Source organism: Fundulus heteroclitus, chromosome 3, assembly GCF_011125445.2.
Source record: "Fundulus heteroclitus isolate FHET01 chromosome 3, MU-UCD_Fhet_4.1, whole genome shotgun sequence".
In the NCBI taxonomy this organism is placed as follows: Eukaryota; Metazoa; Chordata; class Actinopteri; order Cyprinodontiformes; family Fundulidae; genus Fundulus; species Fundulus heteroclitus.
The window spans coordinates 44,538,346-44,557,353 of record NC_046363.1 but is presented as its reverse complement, the minus strand read 5'-3'; the positions used below and the strand labels follow the sequence as shown (position 1 = coordinate 44,557,353).

Genomic DNA, 19,008 nt, shown 5'->3' with positions numbered 1-19,008 from the left:
GAAAATATGATAATTTTTTCTTGGTAAATTATAATTAAAGATGCAGGACAGTCTGTTACGAAAAATGAACTGCAGGAAAGAGGATTATGCGATCAAAAAGTGACAGAATTTAAGGTTATTTCAGACATATTAAAAGGTTGGATTAAGGTCGGCGTTCATCAGCAAATGTGTTTATATGCTAATGTGTGTTTGCATACGTGCTGAACGGTAAATAAGCAGCACAGCCTCAGGGCGACACCAGGGAAGGTCAACGGGAGGAAAGATTAAAAGTCCAACTCTCTGCTGCGGGATGAGCAGGAGCTGCAGAGCAAATCCTCCGTGCAGGATGCATGGATGGCTGGATAAGTTTGTCTTATATCAGGACTTCCTGGGATCCCATTTTACTTTAATAACGTTTGGATTGTGTTGATTTGATAAATAGACACCGATAGCTGCAACACCCCTGCAGACATCTCATTTATCTGATAGTAATTAATTTTTGTTTAATTATGCTGAAAGCTTGTGTCTAACCCGTCACATGCAGCACGTATATGAGACTAAACACTCGTCTGATTTAGCGGTCTAGGCAGAGAAGAGGTGATGATAATGAGGTTAAGACATAAAAACAAATGATGTGCTCAAACTGAGCGGTATTTCTTTAGAGCTCGTCCTCAGCTCGACGCTGACGGTGCGCGGCTTTCTAATTGATTCAAAGGTAAGATGAAGGTGAGATGAAATCAAGCATTAAGGTGGTTAAAGATAGAGGTCATTTCTTAAAACTTTTAAAAGACAGGAAAGGGATAAGTAAAATAGAGAATTGCAAGAAACTGAAGATTCTTACTGAATAAGCCAGCTTTTATTTTAGATAAACATTCCCTTATAGATAAAACTACCTGAGGGCCTGTTTGCACATGAAGAATATGGTGTGATGGTCCTGTGTGTGATGGATCATAGTGATGTTGAAGTGGTTTAACGCTGTTGTGGCAGCGCCAGGCCATTGAGGTTCAGGATGGAGTGATGGCAGTGGTAGCAACGTTTCTGTAAATTAGGACCCAAATGTTTGGTCAGAACTGAAGCAGGCTGGTTTTATGGAACTACAACAGCTCCCAGAGCGATAGCAGCTCTCTGCGTACATGATTACAACACTCCAGGCAGCATGGCTGCTATGAACCCCACATCCAAACAGGAATGTGGCTTCGACCAAGATGATCAGGACTTTATCTCCATGCTAGGTCAGGGAAGTGATATGTGCTGCTCTACCCGGTGGAGAAGGGCTCCCAGCTGGGGAGAAGCGCACACACCTCCAAATTGCGCCCATGCTCAGCTCTGCCAGTTGTGAGCTTTTCAGTCTGCAGTTTGAATGGTTGACCTTTATTCACTAATCTGAGTGATGTCAGCAGAAGCCTGAAAACACCATCCCTCCACTCAACAACAAACCTTTGTTCCAATTAAACATTTTTCAGTCATTATGTAAATCCTGGTGTGACAAATTAGAAATGGCTCTAATATACTATGAATATCACGGAGCTGTCTTCTTTCTTTGTGACCATTGAGCCAAAGCCTGCTGGTTTGTGTTGTAATAATACTTTGATACAGGATTTTACTCAGATTTAAATTCATTTCTCTCTACAAGAAGAAACCTTCCGTTCTGAGCAGGTTCTGTCTGTGTGATCAGCTGTTCGTCATATTATTCCTGTGGAGGTTTGGGCTAATTCAGAGTTAATTTGGAAAACTAATCTTTTCTGCTTCTCTGGGGGGTTTGCAGAAAACATAACACATTTTCTTTTCTTTTCGGTGGAAAGAAAATAGTTTGTTTCACCTGAAATTGTCCTGTTGCACAGACGACAACATGTCGCCTTCTGTCAACACTAATTAGAGTCGTGCCTGGAAATCACACTTCAGAGGAGAAACCCTGGAGCCTTTCCATATCCGGCCCCGAAAGACAACCAGACGAAACCAGTAAAATAAAGAAATACACAGAAACAGCTGACAAAAAGGCAGGGAATTTCATTTAACTCTTGTTTGCTTCCATGTGCCCTGATTTCCTCCCCAAGCAGAAAGCTGTTTCTCTACATGCGGCTGACTCTCCTCTCTTTCGCCTGTCTTGCTGCTGCAGCTACATCCAGAACTCTCAGCCGTACCTGAACAACATGACAGCGGTGGGCTGCATGATGGCGCTGGCTGCAGTGTTCCCGCTGGGGATTGATCGGCACCACGTCAACACGCCGCAGTTTCCTGTCGTCTGCCAGGTAACAGGAGGAAGAAACAGACAGAATGAGGGGGAGGGGGTGGAGAGGAGCCAGAGGGCAGGAGGATGAGGAGAAGGCTTCACAGGCATCTGTTCCCACTGATTTCAGACAGAGGTTGTCATGGAAAATTTTATTTTTTTACCTACCTACCTACCTACCTACCTACCTACCTACCTACCTACCTACCTACCTACCTACCTACCTACCTACCTACCTACCTACCTACCTAACTACCCTTGTACCCATCCATCCAATGAGGTGATGTAAAGGTAACAAAGTCCCTAACGGCATTGCAGTTATATTTTTTTCCTCTATTTGTTCAGAAATTATAACAATTACTCGCCATGGTCCATGTTGTGGCAGCAGGTGGGGATAATATCGACACTTTCTTATGGCTCACCGTACCTTGGTTGGCCAATGAGCCAGACATTTACTGGCCATGTTTACATGCACAAAATATTACAATCCGATTGAAATGTAGTCGGATAAAAAGAATAATCGGATTGCACCGTTTATATGGGCACACAATAAATTAATCCGATCGTAATGTGCGTGTTTATGCACCAGGCTTTATTCAGAATAGAACCACTCTGATATGTTATCAGATTTCCCTAAGAAAACACAGAAGAATAACTACTGTCTTTGCTAAACTACAAAAAATAGCAAACAAAGCTAATGATGTTGGTCTTCCAGGATGGACTTTTACTTGTCGTTACTGAACAAATAATAATTTTGGGCTCTTTTATTTTTTTAGAATAGAAAGGTTGCAACGGTAGCTCCGATATTTTTGCTTCCCGACGTATTTGCTCCACTCAACAACGAGGAAATACGTCACGTTTACGTCGGGTGCACATGTGAGCTCGGGTCAGTTTGCCACATTAAGAATAACTCGATCCTGACAAGCGTTTATATGCATGTTGATCAGATTATCAATTGGCATAAACCACCACTGTCATCCAGATTACAATCTCATTCTGACTGAGCTTAATCCGATCACAATATCCTGATTGGCTTGTTTACATGACACTTTTTTTATTCCGATTACTTTTGTCCACGTAAACGTAGCTAGTGTCAGGTTTGGCTAACTCTTTGTTAGCGTGGCCAAAGCTGACTAAAAACAACTAATTTATGTAATTCCTGAGCCCAACCAAGTCGTTAGGTTCAGGAATCAACCAATAAAGTTTTTTGCATGAACACTAAGCGGAAACAGCAATGCTAGACTTATGAAAGTAAATCTGTTGGACAGTGCTGCACTGCCAGACAGGACATGTTAAAATGTTTGGGAATCAGTCTGGAAAGAACCTGGAAAGAACCTGGGTGGCTTCATTCAGAAGATAATATCCCTCCTGATGCGATCTGGTGATTGTTACTGATATGATGTAAATGCATTTCTATGCATATATATCTACACATCCAAGCATCCGTTTCTCTCTTATCATGACAAAAAGAAACCTCTTTACATAACAGATTTAGGTAAGTCGCGCCTGACTGGTGCAGGAAACTCTGGCCACGTACTCCACATGCTCTCTGCACCACAGCCTGTCCACAGCAGAGGCTCCAGAGACGGCCAGAGAACGGCCGACTGCTCTCGCTGCGCCCCTCAGGAGGAGCAGAGCCAGTAGAATACCAATGCCCCAAGGGTTGATGACCTGAGAGCTCAGAACAGCAACAATCAATAGATTTCACAGCCGCAGACATCCGGGACAGAGTCTCCGCTACGAGACGACACATCTGCTGGATAAACACCCTGATGGACCACAGGCTGCCGGAGATGACGCTCTCTGAAGATCAGACCTCCACAAAGGAGCAACTGAAGCCCACTGCTGACCGACAGCCGTCAGAGCGCAGACAAGCCTGTGAATCAGAGCCACAGGATGAATGCTAGACTGCACGGATCGATGGCTCCTCTGCAGCACGCTGAGAACCACCTACAGACCTGGATGGGAATGTAGCAGACCAATCTGAGGCCAGTTGCTCAGGTTACCGCGACACAACTCGTCTTTTTTCACTCTCAGGCTTGAATTCTTGTTTGCATTTCTGTCTCCCTGTGGAGGAAAGCGATGCGCCCCAGAAGAGGCAGGGAGTGCCATAGCAACCAGTCGCCGGTCTTTTTCTGCCTCTGATGCTTTCATTAGACATTCAGCTCTGATTTCTGTTAGTAATCCATCTTCAAGTCAATTCCAGCTCATCTACGGGGCCAGGATGAGGCTGCTGATGTAGCCCAGGCCTCTATTCTGCTTTTTCCCTTTATTCCAGGCATGTCATAAGTGCCTGTACTGCTTTTGGGTGACCCCCACCCCCCCAAGAAAGATTTGGTCCACCAGCAAAGGTGGCTGATGCAGATGGAAGATTTTAATTTTTAATGACGGCAAAAACCTACAATTGAAAATGTTCAGTTCAACATATAGTATTCATCTTTTAATAAACGCACTTTAGACATTCTCTTTAATTTCATAGCAACATCTATTTAATGACATTGAATTACTTAAATGCAGACGTTGATGCATTAAAATCTGCTTTTAACTCAATTATTAAAATTGTGTGGATAAGTGTTTTCAAACTGACCCAGATATTGTTCTTATACTGCTAGACCAAAAACAGCTCAGTTTATTATTGTTAAAGAGTGAAATCAAATGATTCAAAATAGTTTGCAAACTGGTTGAATTCAACAAATGAGCAAAACCCTTTTTTAATTGTTGTATCTACAATGATTTACACATTCATTTCCTACAAAATAATCTGACTAATTTATTAATTTAAAATTATCATATTTTGTAGAGCAGGTAAAAAATTAACATAATGTTTTTGGTTTAAATACACTTGTTAATTTTTTGGCCCTCAACTTCCTTTAACTTGATAATTTTGGCCCATGTACCAAAACGTTCGGACACCCCTGATTTATTCTGTCCTTGTTTTGTGGAACCTCTGTGATTGCGGAGCTGAATATCAAATTAAATATTCATTAAACGAGCTAAAAGCTTTTGTTATATTACTGAATGATTACAACCTACCAGTGACCGGGTAGGTTGGCCCCTTTTTGCCTTTGGTTCTGTCCTAAAAGACGTGGTCAGAAACTTTCCTCTGAGCTTCTCGTGTTTGGAGTTTCATGCAGTTTTTGCAGATTTAGTCAGTCAACCACATCCAGAAGGTGTTGCATCAGACTAACGTCAGCCAACACTGCCGTGTCAAGAAAACCAGTTTGAGATGATTAGAGCTCTGTAAATATGTGCTGCTGGGAGCAGCCCATGGTCCTTCATCCTCTCTGGTCATACAGCAGCTTGAACCGTTTATACCATGCAGGATGGACCGGGTTGGCTGCATGCATGCTGTTTACACCTAATTCTGACCCGTACGTCTGAAAGCTGCAGCCGGGCTCATGGGACCGGTCAACGCTGGGTTTTAAAAGCTCTTATTGTGCAGTTCTGTTGAGCCTGTGTGGGCCGCTGCCCCACTTTGCTGGTCTTAGCTGACGGCAGTGGCACCCGGTGTGGTCGTCTATCTTTGTAGGCCATCAAGGTTCCACATGTTCTGAGTTCAGGGGCTGAAATCTGCCGTTCTCGGTTGTGATGAGTGTTCATTTGTGACGCTGTCGGCTTTTTATCATCTCAAACCAGCCGGATCGTTTTCCTCTGACCCCAGAAATCAACGAGTAATTTTCCTGCACACAGCTGCTGCTCTCTGGGTGTTTCTGAAACCAAGTAAAATAAGTCAGAACCAAGTTTTCTACCTTTTTTAGAAATTATTTAGTCATTATTTTTATATGCGGGAGACTTATGATGAGAAGTTAAGTGCATAACTGAGCTTCTCCTCCTCAGAGTAATACAGTAGATTGTGTAATTGTGAAGGATGTGACTTCTTTTATTATCCTGGTTGGCTGTGCTGACATTAGATTCAGAACAGGGTGGCAGTCTCACTGGTCTCCTCATCTGCTTGCCTTTTCTGTCCTGCTCTAATTTAAAGTCGTCTTTTATTGGAGTAGCACAATATCACACTGAACACATTAGAGTAATGGTGTCTTTTATTTCCACATATTTATCTGGAGGAGATATAACCATTTTTCATATTCAATAAATTAGAAAATGGGTTCCAATGAGGCTCGTTTGTCAGATAAAAAGCACATTATGAAAATAACCACATTCAAGCAAAATGTTAAACATACTCTTCATTAAGCCCTCATTTATGTATTAAAAACATATTTTCTTATTGGTTTACTGTAATATTCTAATCTTAAATGTTGTGTTCTCATTATGTGTAAGCAAAAAAAATCATCTTTGACAGAAATAAGGGCTTTAAAACATCCGTATGTGAGTAATTATTCTATGTAATGTGTTTATCTTAGTTAATTACGTCACTGAAACTAATTGACTTTTTGATAATATTCAAATGTATTAAATATGACTGAATAATAATAACGTTAAAAAAAAATATTTTTATTGCTGTAAATTTTTATAGACTTAATTAAAACCATAATTAAATTAAAGGAGCTTTTCTTCTTCATGATGTAAATGTTTGCTTTCCTGAAGACTTTATTTCAGGGCCTGTCCCCTGGGCTGGACAACGAAGCTTTTTACCAAATGTGGAACAACAATTTCCTAATTCTAATGATACAGAACCGCAGCATTAATTGCCATCTTGAGGTCTCAGCATCTCCAGAACAACGATCAGATGAAAGGATCTGTGTGTCCTTTTAGAACCAATTGGAACCACGTTTTCTAAAATTGAGCTTTCAGCAACAAACACAAATCTGTGTGAGAAGCTGCTCTTGGCTACAGCTTAGCACGGCGGAGGGTCAGTGATGCTATGGGCTTATTTTTTTTTTCAGTGCACATTATCGTGAACTTTTTGAAATACCATGAGATTTGACATAAAAAACTTGTGGCCTCTGCCTGAAAGCTCGGATGGGTCTTTCAGCAAGATGTGCCGAAACATCTGGCCGCATTGAAACAGAGATGGTCCAACAGACACAAAATGGAGCTTCTTCCTGGATAATCTCGATCCTCAGAGCAGAAAACCTGTGGTGTGAGCTGAAGAGAAGATCCAGAACTCTGGAGGATAAAGAGAATGTTCTCTCTCTGGATGCTTCAATCTCTGCAAATGTTTTAGGAGAAGACCGGTTCTGTCGCTTAAAAGCCCCAAAACATTTTTCTCTTAACATGGGATTTTTCTTCCCGGTTAATACTTTTACTCAAATTAAATTAAATTTTATTCATACAGCGCCAGTTCCCAACACAGATCTCAAGGCTCTTCCCAAAGTCATCTTCCATGAGATCCTCCAGGTTGGTGAGAAAGTTTCCTCTCTAAGGAAACCCAGCAGGTTGCATCAAGTCTCTCCAAGCAGCATTCACTCCTCCTGAAAGAGCGTAGAGCCACAGTGGACAGTCGTCTGCATTGTTGATGGCTTTGCAGCAATCCCTCATACTGAGCATGCATGAAGCGACAGTGGAGAGGAAAACTCCCCTTTAACAGGGAGGAGAACCTCCAGCAGAACCAGAACCAGGCTCAGTGTGAACGCTCATCTGCCTCCACCCACTGGGGCTTAGAGAAGACAGAGCAGAGACACAGAAAGCTCAGAAGCTCACATTGACCCAGGAGTACTTTCTATGTTAGAGAAGACAGAGCAGAGACACAGAAAGCACAGAAGCTCACATTGACCCAGGAGTACTTTCTATGTTAGATGGTAATAGAGGATGATCTGCCTCCCCTGATGATGTCACAGCTAACAGAACCTCTTTCATAAAAGTTTGTTTTTTAGACAGTTGTTCAGTCTGTTTTAAGTCAGTAAAACAACTAAATTACTGTTTTACTTTTACAAAACACTGCATGAGAGAGATTATTCTGGTTTATTATTGAGGTCATTGGGAGTTTAAACCAATATTTCTAAAATATGCTCATTGCTATGTTGTCTTTTCTTGGTTTAATTATGTCAGCGGTTTGAATTATCCCTGCAGTGAATGACAGTATCACATGCATATTTTATTACTTTTGAGCCTTTAGTTTAAGCCCACTGTTTATTCCAATACGAATACATAAATGTTAAATGTGTTTTTGCGCCATTTTGCGCCTCAGTTCTCTCAGATCATGTCTGTCATGTTTGATACCGTTTCAGATTGTAGGTCTCGGCTGTGTTATGTAGTTGCTGCGAACCGATTTTGCACTTTTCAGGTACAGCTCCTTGGTTTTTGTTAAAACAACATCCTCACAGCGCTTCCCTGCAGACCCTGTTAGCAGCTTGGGATTCTGAGCATGTACACATGAAACATACCAAAAGTTTACACCCTGATCAGACTTTGTTTGCTTTTTGAAAGTATTTTGGTTCTCGGCGCAGAAGCCGTGACTTCCTGCCTGCCAGAATAGCTCAGACGCCGGGATCCCAGCTCTAATGAGGAGTGGGAGTATGTCTGTGTCACCCATGTCGAGCCTTTGTGTTGTGGAGGCGAGAGGGAAATTTCCATTTCTGTCGTTTCTCAGCTCTTTGTCCCTGTCCGGTTATTCTCTCTCATGCTTTGTTCTTCCTCTCACCTTCTGCCCTGGATCATTTCTTCCTCTCTGCTCCTCAAATCTCTTCATCTCCTCTCCCTGCTGCTGCAATTCAGGCACCCTCGCTCTGTCTTTCACTTTATAAACGGATGTGATGACCCGTATTATTTAAAAATATATGATAATGTCAACAAGTGCACATAAAATCTACTGATGAAATGTAACCAAGGCAACTAAGACCTCATCTCCATGCCTCTTTTTGAATTTTTAACAGTCTCTTCCACCCCTGTCTGGACTCAGATACTGAAGGGTCAGTCTGCAGACTAGAAGTAGGAGGTTTGAAGGTTTAGGCGTTTTATCCTCACACACATTGATTAGTTTGTTTAATTGGCCTCCTGGTTTCCCTTCTGCTTTTCCTTACCTTCAAAGGTATATTTTTTTAAAACTGTAGTCATATTTGTAGTTTATGTGTGGACTCTAATGAGGTGGATTTTCTGGCAGATATGAAAATCGATGCAATCTTTCTCTGACGAACACTCAGTCCTCATGATATGTTTTTCTGGGGTACATTTGGAGCGGAGTAAAGCGCCCCGTCTAGAAGTGAAATGCTGATAAATATTAACAACTGTTAAAACAGATCATCGTATTGGAGTTTATAGGTGTAGAATAAACTGTTGTCTGGATTTAGTCGATGTAAACACCTGTTCTGACAGGCTTATCCAATCAGATGCTTGGTTTTACTTAGGTTACACCCTCCCTCAACTAGGAGATGCCTTCCATTGTTCTAGATCTACCTACCTGGATATTGCAACATAACCCAATGGTGCCCACGTTGTGTCAACAGGTGGTGATATCGTTTTGCAAACCATCACCAGATTGCTAAACCTAATTTCAGTCATTATTTCGTACAGACAAAAAAATTCAAAACAATAAAATAAATATATATACATATCATATAGAATACAGACGTATAACAAAACAAACGGAGGGCATCACAACAAGTAAATTAATAAATGTAACAATAAATTAAAAATTAAGTGTGTCATCAAATCAATTACGTACAAATTGGTAAAAAAAAAAGTAGGAATTCTTTTTTTACTCCCACCTTTTTATACCCTTAATCAATCTGTCAAATGTTGTATCCTGCATTTATTTTACATACGTAGTTAACCCATATATACACGTGGATTGACATAAGTACATACACATGCATATGCACCTATATACACATAAAAATATGTTTTCACACCTATCCCTCACCTTCCCTATAAATATTCAGAAGTATGTTTTATAACGTCTTTGAATATATTTCAGTTTGCACTGTACTTCATGTCTGCGTGAAAACCGGTCCACAAAGTCACTCCACAGCTTGATGCACACTTACTTTATTTCTGTTTGTTTTATTCATATCCTCCTGTAGGTTGTATACATAATGAAGTCATTTAGAAGGTTAAATCTGATGAAAAGGAGGCATTATGATGTTTTCATAACCTTTTCAACATCCTTTCCATTCTTAAACATAACCACATAATTAAACATTGTGCCTCGCCCTGACAAGGTAATTATGAAGTAGTGAAGGAAAATTTGGAGAAAACTAAAGAACAATAAAAATTTATGAAAGAAAAACTATGACGATGTTATGGCTTTACCTTTGTTCCTGGAACAGTTTTGCCTGTTTTTACCCAGATCTCTTCTATAAATATAAGCTCAAGCTTTCGGTTGAGCTTTGGATTAAAAAATAAATAAATAAACATGATGCCAAACTCCCAGTGGAGGCGCGTTTTCAGTGAAGATCGTCAGACTTCCAGAACAAAGATGGTCCAGGAGCAGTTGGTCAGTAAAAAATTAGATATTTCAATCTGTCAGGGACAGAAACTTAGCCTCGTGAGACCATCCTGATCTCGCGAAATCTATCTGGCGGAGTCAGGTAAACAGAAACTAGCCATCCCTTTTTCTTCCTCCAGCCAGATTAGCTCAGCTGGGCAGACGCTTCCTCTCTCTAAACCAATATGTTCAATCAGCTCTGAGGTCCATGCACACAAGGCAGCCTCATTCTAGACTGTCCTCCCGGTAACAAATGCCTTCAGCGCTGCAGCTCTCTTTATTCTCTAGAAGACTAATTTTATACAAAAAACCTTAACCAGCAGCTGTGAGACCCAAACACACCTGACCTGCAGGGGCTTCGTGTTTCTCTACCTGTTCTACCCCTTTAACTACATCTGGCAAGCAAGATTGTTTCAGTTGCAGTAAAGCCAGGAAGATGTTCCTAGCTTGAGTCGTTTTTGGTAAAAAATCAAAAACATCTGCTAGATCTGTCCTCTTGGATTAAACTCGTCCAAGCTGTCCAGAAACTGTATTTATTACAAGTTTTGAAGAGTTTTAGCTGTTTTTATTTGTTTTTATATTTGTATTGTTGACCGTAGAATTCCTACTGCTGTGTTTTTAGGTAGACAATTTTAAGATCTGTTCAGGGACAACAGATGAAAAATAGCCTTTTGACTAATTCTGGTGCATTTGCAGGAATGCTCATTAATGTACACTGTCCCTGTCAAATAAATAAAAAAATAATAAAGATCCCGAACGTCCGACTTGACAGTTTTCAGACCGACTGGCTCAGACCAATCATGTTTCACCAGCTAACAGCGTGCGGTTACCAGCAGAATCTGCTTGATTTCTCAGCCTTCTGTTTGAGACAATCAGAGTGAGGTAAAATGAGCCAGCGAGTGCTCAGCATATGTAAGAACTCCTTCCAAGCGCTTGGAAACGGTCCAGATGACGCCCTCAGGAAGGAGAATGAAGAGCTGTGTTCAAAGGGAATCAAGCAACCCTGCAATATTAGGCTTCAATTTGGTCTTCTGCATGCATCCAAATATCCTCTTAGCTGCGGTCAGTATCTTCCTGCAGTTTAAACAGAATAATTAATGCATTATTCAGTGTCCAAACATTTTATGCTGTACTGTATATACACACACAGACTACAGTGTTTTAAAGTAAAGACCTTTTTATTTCACGTCTCTCCTGCAGTTCCGCCTGTGGCTCCTCGGCCTCGGCTTCAGCCTCGCTTACGGCAGCATGTTTACCAAGATATGGTGGGTCCACACCCTCTTCACAAAGAAGGACGAGAAGAAGGAGAAGAAGAAGGTAAGCATGAGAGCGGCAGGACTGGGTGGCTTTTGGAGCGGCAGTGAAAATGACGCTGATGCAGAGCAGAGACGCCCCAAACACACTGCCGCTCTGGGGTTAGGAGCAAGAGCCTTAACCCAGAACGCTCGCCAGGCGCCGCTCAGTGGCAGCCCTCTGCTCCACAAGAGGGTGGGTTAAATTTCATTGGATTGTATGTTGCAATGACAGAAAAGCTGATTATTATATTAGAAGTTTCGGCTCCTGACTAAAGGAGTTTGGTAGTTGTTTCACGGTGGGCTTGCATGAGACGCTCTGAGCATCTTCCAACAAACAAAGGCTGAATCTAGTGCTTCCCAAACATTAAGGGCTTGAGCTCGCCGATCAGTTTTCCTCTTTCCTGAGCGGATTCATGGAGACCACAGTGTGAGCCTCATCAAGCTCCTCCCTAAACAAGACATCCTCTGCAGCTCACTGTTGGGTGCTCTGGCAGCTGCCTGATAGCCCTATCGCTCTACTCACGACGCCCTCTGGTGGCCGTCATAGACGTGTGCACCCTCAGCACACCTGCCGTCTCAGGTGCTTAAAGGGGTTTACCCACTGAGCTATATTATACACTGGAGTGCTAATAGCCGCTGTTTGAACGAGTCGCTGTGAAGCCACCAGCCGCCATATTGGTACTCCCTATTTTCCCCCAGTAACTAGAGAATATGTGCGCTACAGCATCGAATAACGAGGATTTTATCATGTTCAGGGGGGGCTTAAAACTTTTAAAATGTCAAATGCCATATACTTTTATGTTATGTTCTAAAACTATCAAGTACTGAGAAAGTCATGTGCTGAAATATTTAGCATTTTATTCATTTATATATATATATATATATATATATATATATATATATATATATATATATATATATAACATTTATAAATATATAAATAACAATATACAAAAACATATATTTACATATATGTATACATATATATACATATATAAATACTTATATATACATATATATTTAATATGAATAACAAATAACATGTAAAAAATTTCAGCACCTAATTTCCTAGTAGTTGATAGTGTTAGTACATCCACTGACTGTAGAATTACCTGTGAAACGTTTTCACTCAGCCAGAAAACTGCTTGTTGTTGCAACCAAATCCTATGTGATTCTGTGAGAGTAGGGAGGAGCAAGATGGCGGCCAGTGACTTCAGTTTTTCGGCAAAATCAGCACTCCAGTGTATTATATAGCTCAGTGGGTTTATCCCTGAGAATAATGCAGCTGGCTTCATAATTCATAACATATTGGTTGTTTTATTGTTGCATCTGAACTCTGAAGTCAACGTTTTATAGTTTAATGCTGGAATTGCACCACCAACAAAAGTCCAAATTCCCGTTTGTGAAGGATTCTTTGTAGCCTCTGTAAACTTCCAATATGGCTGCCTTTGTCCTTCAATAAGGCTCCGGCTGATTGGACGCCACATTATTTTGACCACGCCCTTGTAATTCACACAGAAGCGTGTGTGTCATGATTATCGGGTCTGGTTTTCTGTAACTTTCACACGTTATTGAATTGTTTGGGAAACCAGAGACGGGCGAGCGCTGTCGTGTTGTCCTGAATGTGTTAGACACATGACTCGTCTGATCGAGCCGTTGTCGCCTCGTCTCCGGTCACCTTCAGCCGCCCTGGCATAGTGGCTGGACTTAGCAGGGCGATAGCCTCCAGCTGCATGAAATAGCCTCTGCAAGCTGCTCAGCAGTGTTAATTGTGTTGCTTTACTGGAGCCATGGAGGGATTAGCCTCCCCGCAGAAAGCAAAGACGGCGGAGGAGAGCATGTCCGAGCTGCAGAGCATGTGCCGGAATACAAAAGCTCTGCTGAATTGTGGGTTTCTGGGCTCACTGTGACGTAGAAATGTACATGCAGCTATTCCTGCAACGTTCAGAAATGTACGAAGCAGATGTTGGACTCAGCTTTGCTTGTGCACCTGCCTGCTTGATATTGGGTTTCTATGCATGTGGGGGTGTGTGTCTCCACTAAAACACAGCGAGTGGAGCTAGCGGGGGACTCTGCCTGTCTGCAATGTGTTGTGGGATTTTCTAATCAGAAGAATGACAGATTAAGGCATTTATGGGGTATTTATGAATATGGATGGGTATTAAAGTTCAATGCAGAAATCCAACCTCCAGGGGTTTATTATTGGAGCTAAAGCGCGTCGAATCAGGTTGACTTTCAGCTCCCTTCATGTCCGCAGAAGGGCAATTTGCCCGAGAGCTCAGCGTGCTTATTTAACGAAAGTTTCCCAAATTGAGTGGAGAAGGGCCACTTTTCAGCTCGTTCTTCCTGCAGCTCCAGAGAAGTGGCACCCGTGAACGTGTTTCATCCTTTATTTTATTTCTCAGTTTTAGTCATCGCATGCCTGAATGGCCGCTGCTGTGTCAGAGGGGCTGTGAGTAAGCCGTTGCTCTTGAATTAAAAAGGCGGAGGGAAGGGAAGAAGGACCCGAGCAGAGCCAGGAAAGCAGGGGAGAGCTTATTCCTGGTGCTTGTTTTCAGTCATGCTTGTGCTGCTTCCATTACGGCTCAAGTCAGGATTAACAGAGTGGACAGAGCGGCCAGAGTCGCCACAAACACGGTGTCGTCTCTGTGTGTCGAGACGATGATTTCAGGTGGCAGCGCAAATATAGCCACTGCTGCGGTCCGCGTGTCGCCTGCAGACGCACACACTCAGACGCTCGCTGCTCCCTGAAATACTCACGTACGCCCCGATAAGACACACATTGAGAGAGACAATTTGTGCCCAGTCATCCAGAAATCACAAGGACGCCTGTCGTGTTATTTGTCCGGGTAGTTTGTCCTTGTTTGTGGAGCGGCTCGTGATGCCCTTGGATAGTGATGACTCCTGTGTTTGTGTTTGGCTCCCACTCACACAGCCACCCTTGGAGCCGTGGAAGCTCTACGCAACAGTTGGAGTGCTGCTGGCCATCGACTTCCTGTCACTCATGATCTGGCAGATTGTGGATCCTCTGCAAATCACAGTCGAGGTAGAGTACGAGAGACAGATGAGATCATTTATTTTTTATTTTTTCCTGTCAATTTGCACAGACCGTGCAGCGCTGCCATCGGGCTCGGAGTAATTAGACGTTCAGTAACTGACAGCATGGTGTGTTTTTTTTTTATTTATATGCTCAAAACTAAGTATTTCTATCAATTCAGGCTATGAAACAGAGACAAACAGCAACTCTTTAATGGAATCATTGGTTTTCTTAAAGAAAATATGTTTTGTTGGACCCAGCAAACAGTTTAAGTTACACATAAAATCCACATTTAGTGTAGAAACATTCAACCCTCTAAGATCCTCCCATTTTGTTCTCCATCTTTGTCCCCTGGATGCAATGGAGACGAGTACGGACCTTGTCCTCTGAGAAGAACCTGGTTCAGACCCCACAGACCCCACCATGGGTCCCTGAGCGAGACCCGTGGGCCCAGATTGTTCCCTGGGCGCTGTAAGCTGCCCATCTTCCTACTGGTGATGGGTTAAATTATGTTGGAACATACAATTGCAATGACAAATAACGATTAAAATAAAAAATAAAAACTTCTGGGCTTTGACTAGGCCACCTCAAACTTCAAGAATGGGCAATTTTTAAGAGTGCCATAGAAATATGTAACAACATATTTTCCTGCATTTGTAACATCAAAGGCATTAATTTCATTATTTTTGAGTTAAGCCTTTAAATGCCAGTTAAAGCAAGAAAATCTGTTTTTATATGTCTTGTTAAGAAAAAAAAGGGAAAACGAAATTGATTTGGATGAATTCCTACATTATTCTATCCCATAAATGTAATATGGTGGATTTGTATTACATGCAAACCCAGCGGAAAATCGTAGAACATGAAATGTTGAAGAGATTTCAACACAAGGGAAAGAGGAGAGAGAGGTGGGATCACATCGCAGTGGTGGTCGTGTTTCCAAAATATATAAAACAAGCTAAAGGAACCCCGATTGCTCTATTTAGTTTAAAAGGGCCATGAAAGACTTGGAGCTAAAATGTTAAAAAAAAAAAAATGACGATATGAAAATTCCTTCCAAGAGGCAGAACCAAGCCAGATTTTATGCAATTTGCATAAGAATACAGTTATGCAAAAATTCCCTTCCAAAGACAAAAATAATGTGTTTTGCTTATTGGAACCATGCAGGGGAAACATATCTGCAGCAAACGTTTTTTTTTAATGTTATTTCAGACTAAAATTTTGTACTTAAAGGTTTTGATGGCAGAGTTAGCTAGAAATGAAAAAAAAAAATGTATATCTAATTTGAGCCAAACTTAAAGGGACACCTAACAAAAGGAAGCATTTTTAGCCAGAGCGCCACCATCCAATAGATTTTTTAATTTACATTTTCATACAATATGTATTTATAGCCTTCTAACTGTTCAATAGAAAAATCTTTCTTGGCCGTACGTCAGTCAAACCCTTCGTATAATTGCTGCTGTATGCGGAAATGATTTTTGAATCTTTCTGCTGTTATTTTGCAGCTAACTCTTTGAGGCTGGAAGGCTTCATCCTAATCTTTAGCTCTCTACACAGATTTATATCAGGACTCTGGTTCAACATGTTAGTTAAATCAAAATATGACTTTAAAAGCAAATCTGCCCGGGGGTGAACAGTTTTGGGCTTAGCTGCTCTAACTTTTAGTGTCTTTGAGAACAGTTTAATTGGTCTAAACTTGTTTTTAGGTACGATAGAGCAAAGCTTCAGGTTTTCAGAAAGTACACACCATGCCTGCTAGAAGAACGTCCTCAGCCCCGTTCTAACGTCTTAATTTAGTCATGGCAGTGATCGCTTCTACATTATTCTAAACATTCTATATTTATAAAGACAAAACTCTGATTTCAGTGATGCTTTAAACTCTAAAGGAAGTTTAATTAGCCTCTATAACAAACCTTAAAAGTCTCCATGTTGTGATGTTAAAATATTTAAACTGTGTGAAATAATTTCAAAACTAACTAAACTCTTAAAATCTGTTAGAGAGAACACTTAAAATATTACAATAAATTCTAAAAGCTTTGTTTTAACTTGCTGCAGATGAGTAAAAGTGAAAAAAGTTTGTGCACCGGTAAATGTGAACGCATCTTTACTTGTTAACATTTAGTTCTGGACTTTGACTAGGCCACTATAAAACAAGAAGCCTTTCTGGAGTTGATCTGGATAAATGCTTGGACTCATGAGGATGACAAATGAAATCTTCTCTCATCTTCATCTGCAAACTGTGGTTTTAACTAAATGATGCAAATGTCAGAATATTCGACTAGAGCGATTAAAGTTTATTTCAGATTAATCAGATTCAACATATTTGCTGTTGCTAGAATTTCATTTTTAGAAAGTATTAGTTCAGGGCCGTGAACACTTATGCCACTGGAATATTTTCTCTGTACAAAATTGTTTGTTTTTAAGTTGAAATACACAAGATTCTATTACATTAAAGTTAATTTTTTTCCCTTTTCAGTTTTAAAGCCTTTTCATGAGGGCTGTGTGAACTTCTCAGAGCCAACAGATAAATTAGACATGAACAAATCTGCCCCACACCAAGTTTTACTACAATGAAACCTTATATGGAGGTTTTTAATCTCATATTTCATTTTTACTGGATAGCTGATATCCTTTTAATTCAGTCATCCATATCTGACTGGTGGGAAGGAGCTATGAACCGGGGGGATCGACCCTGCAGTCATGAGCTTTATGCTTACGTTGCGTTTTTGCTTCCTTCCCCAATGTGCTGCTGTCTCATCGTTTCTTATTATCTCTCCCTCTCTGTTTTTCTCTCTGCTCTGTCTTCTTTATCCCTCCGCTGCACTTCCCTCCTCCCGTGTCCACCGTATGAGCAGATGTTCACTAAGGAGGCCCCTAAAGAAGATCTGGATGTCCTAATTCAGCCTCTGCTGGAGCACTGCAGCTCGAAGAAGATGAACACGTGGCTCGGTATCCGTCCTTTCTTCTTCACCGCTTCTCGGAGCTGGCTCTGTGTATCTCTGCTCACACATGTGGACGTATACAGACAAAAGCGTCACTCTGAATTAAACTGGTCTCATCTGACAGCCTTCTCTAAGCCCCCCTTTGCCCTCTTACGTTTGATTCCTCTTTGCTTCTCCTTCTTCCAGGTCCCCCTCCATCACTCTGTGTCTCTGTTGTATTTCATGGCTGCTCATATAAAAGTATAATAGTGCTGAAATTCAAACAATGTGGGTCACAAACTGGGCCAATGCCCCATAGCATCCCCTCTTCTCAAAAGGAAAAAGACTGGGCTTTAATTTCAGGCTGTATTAAGAAACAGTGAGCTCTGGATCCTAAGAGTTTCACAGATTTTCTCCCATCTCTGTTGCTAGATCTGCCTCTGGATAGATTTCTGATGTTTTCTTTTTTCCCCTCACACACACCTTCCTAAAAAACAGATTCAATAGTGTGCTGTGGGATTATATCCTCTAATAGTAGCTTTGATTGGTGAATTAATCAGAGAATTGATCTTCAGATAATAATAAAGTTCACAGGCGCATTAAATTCAGGGATTCTGATCTGCGAAATGAGCTGTGCATTATTTCCAAGATTACCAATCTAGTTTAAAGTTTTCTAGTGGTTTCAGTTTGAGGTAAAAGCCAATTTGTGCCAAACTGATGAAATTAGTTCCTTGGTGTATTCTTAACGCCGCCATTTGCAGCTGTTATACCCGCTTCATTTTTGATGTTTTCTCAAAGAGATATGCTGCCTAAGGGAGATAAGATCCTCTGCTATGGATCTGTTATATGACTCCCACCTAGCGAACACATTAACAACATGAGCAATCAGCTCTTTCTTTTCCCAGAGGATAAACATGTCTGATTACTGCTGACAAGAAATAACACTTTAAATGCATTCCTCTAAAACACGCTGTGTGATTTTCCCCCTGCTTCAGGCTATTAATTTTCTTGTTTTCTTCTCTAACCTCCTGTTTTCAGGTTAGCAAATATAGCATTAACCATTCACTCCTGCAAACATTAAATTAAATTAAATGTATGCGTTTAGCGCCGATCAACAATAAATATTGTCTCAATGCATTTTACCAACAAAAATATCAAAAATCAGATAAATCCAGTCATACATACCAAGTCAATTATTTACAATTTGATTCTAGTTATTAAACAATGTG

The 19,008-nt window shown here is 41.1% G+C and overlaps 1 protein-coding gene across 4 annotated transcripts in view; it reads left to right on the top strand.

Annotated features, from left to right (window-relative positions):
- gabbr1a (gamma-aminobutyric acid (GABA) B receptor, 1a) overlaps positions 1-19,008 on the top strand; it is a 127,199-nt gene that overhangs the window by 98,351 nt on the left and 9,840 nt on the right. For all 4 annotated transcript variants that reach the window (XM_036135494.1, XM_012854389.3, XM_021311630.2 and 1 more), the window contains 4 exons: positions 2,096-2,228; positions 11,730-11,846; positions 14,760-14,870; positions 17,714-17,807. In XM_036135494.1, coding sequence (XP_035991387.1) covers positions 2,096-2,228; positions 11,730-11,846; positions 14,760-14,870; positions 17,714-17,807 — 455 coding nt within the window. The remainder of the gene's footprint in view (positions 1-2,095; positions 2,229-11,729; positions 11,847-14,759; positions 14,871-17,713; positions 17,808-19,008) is intronic.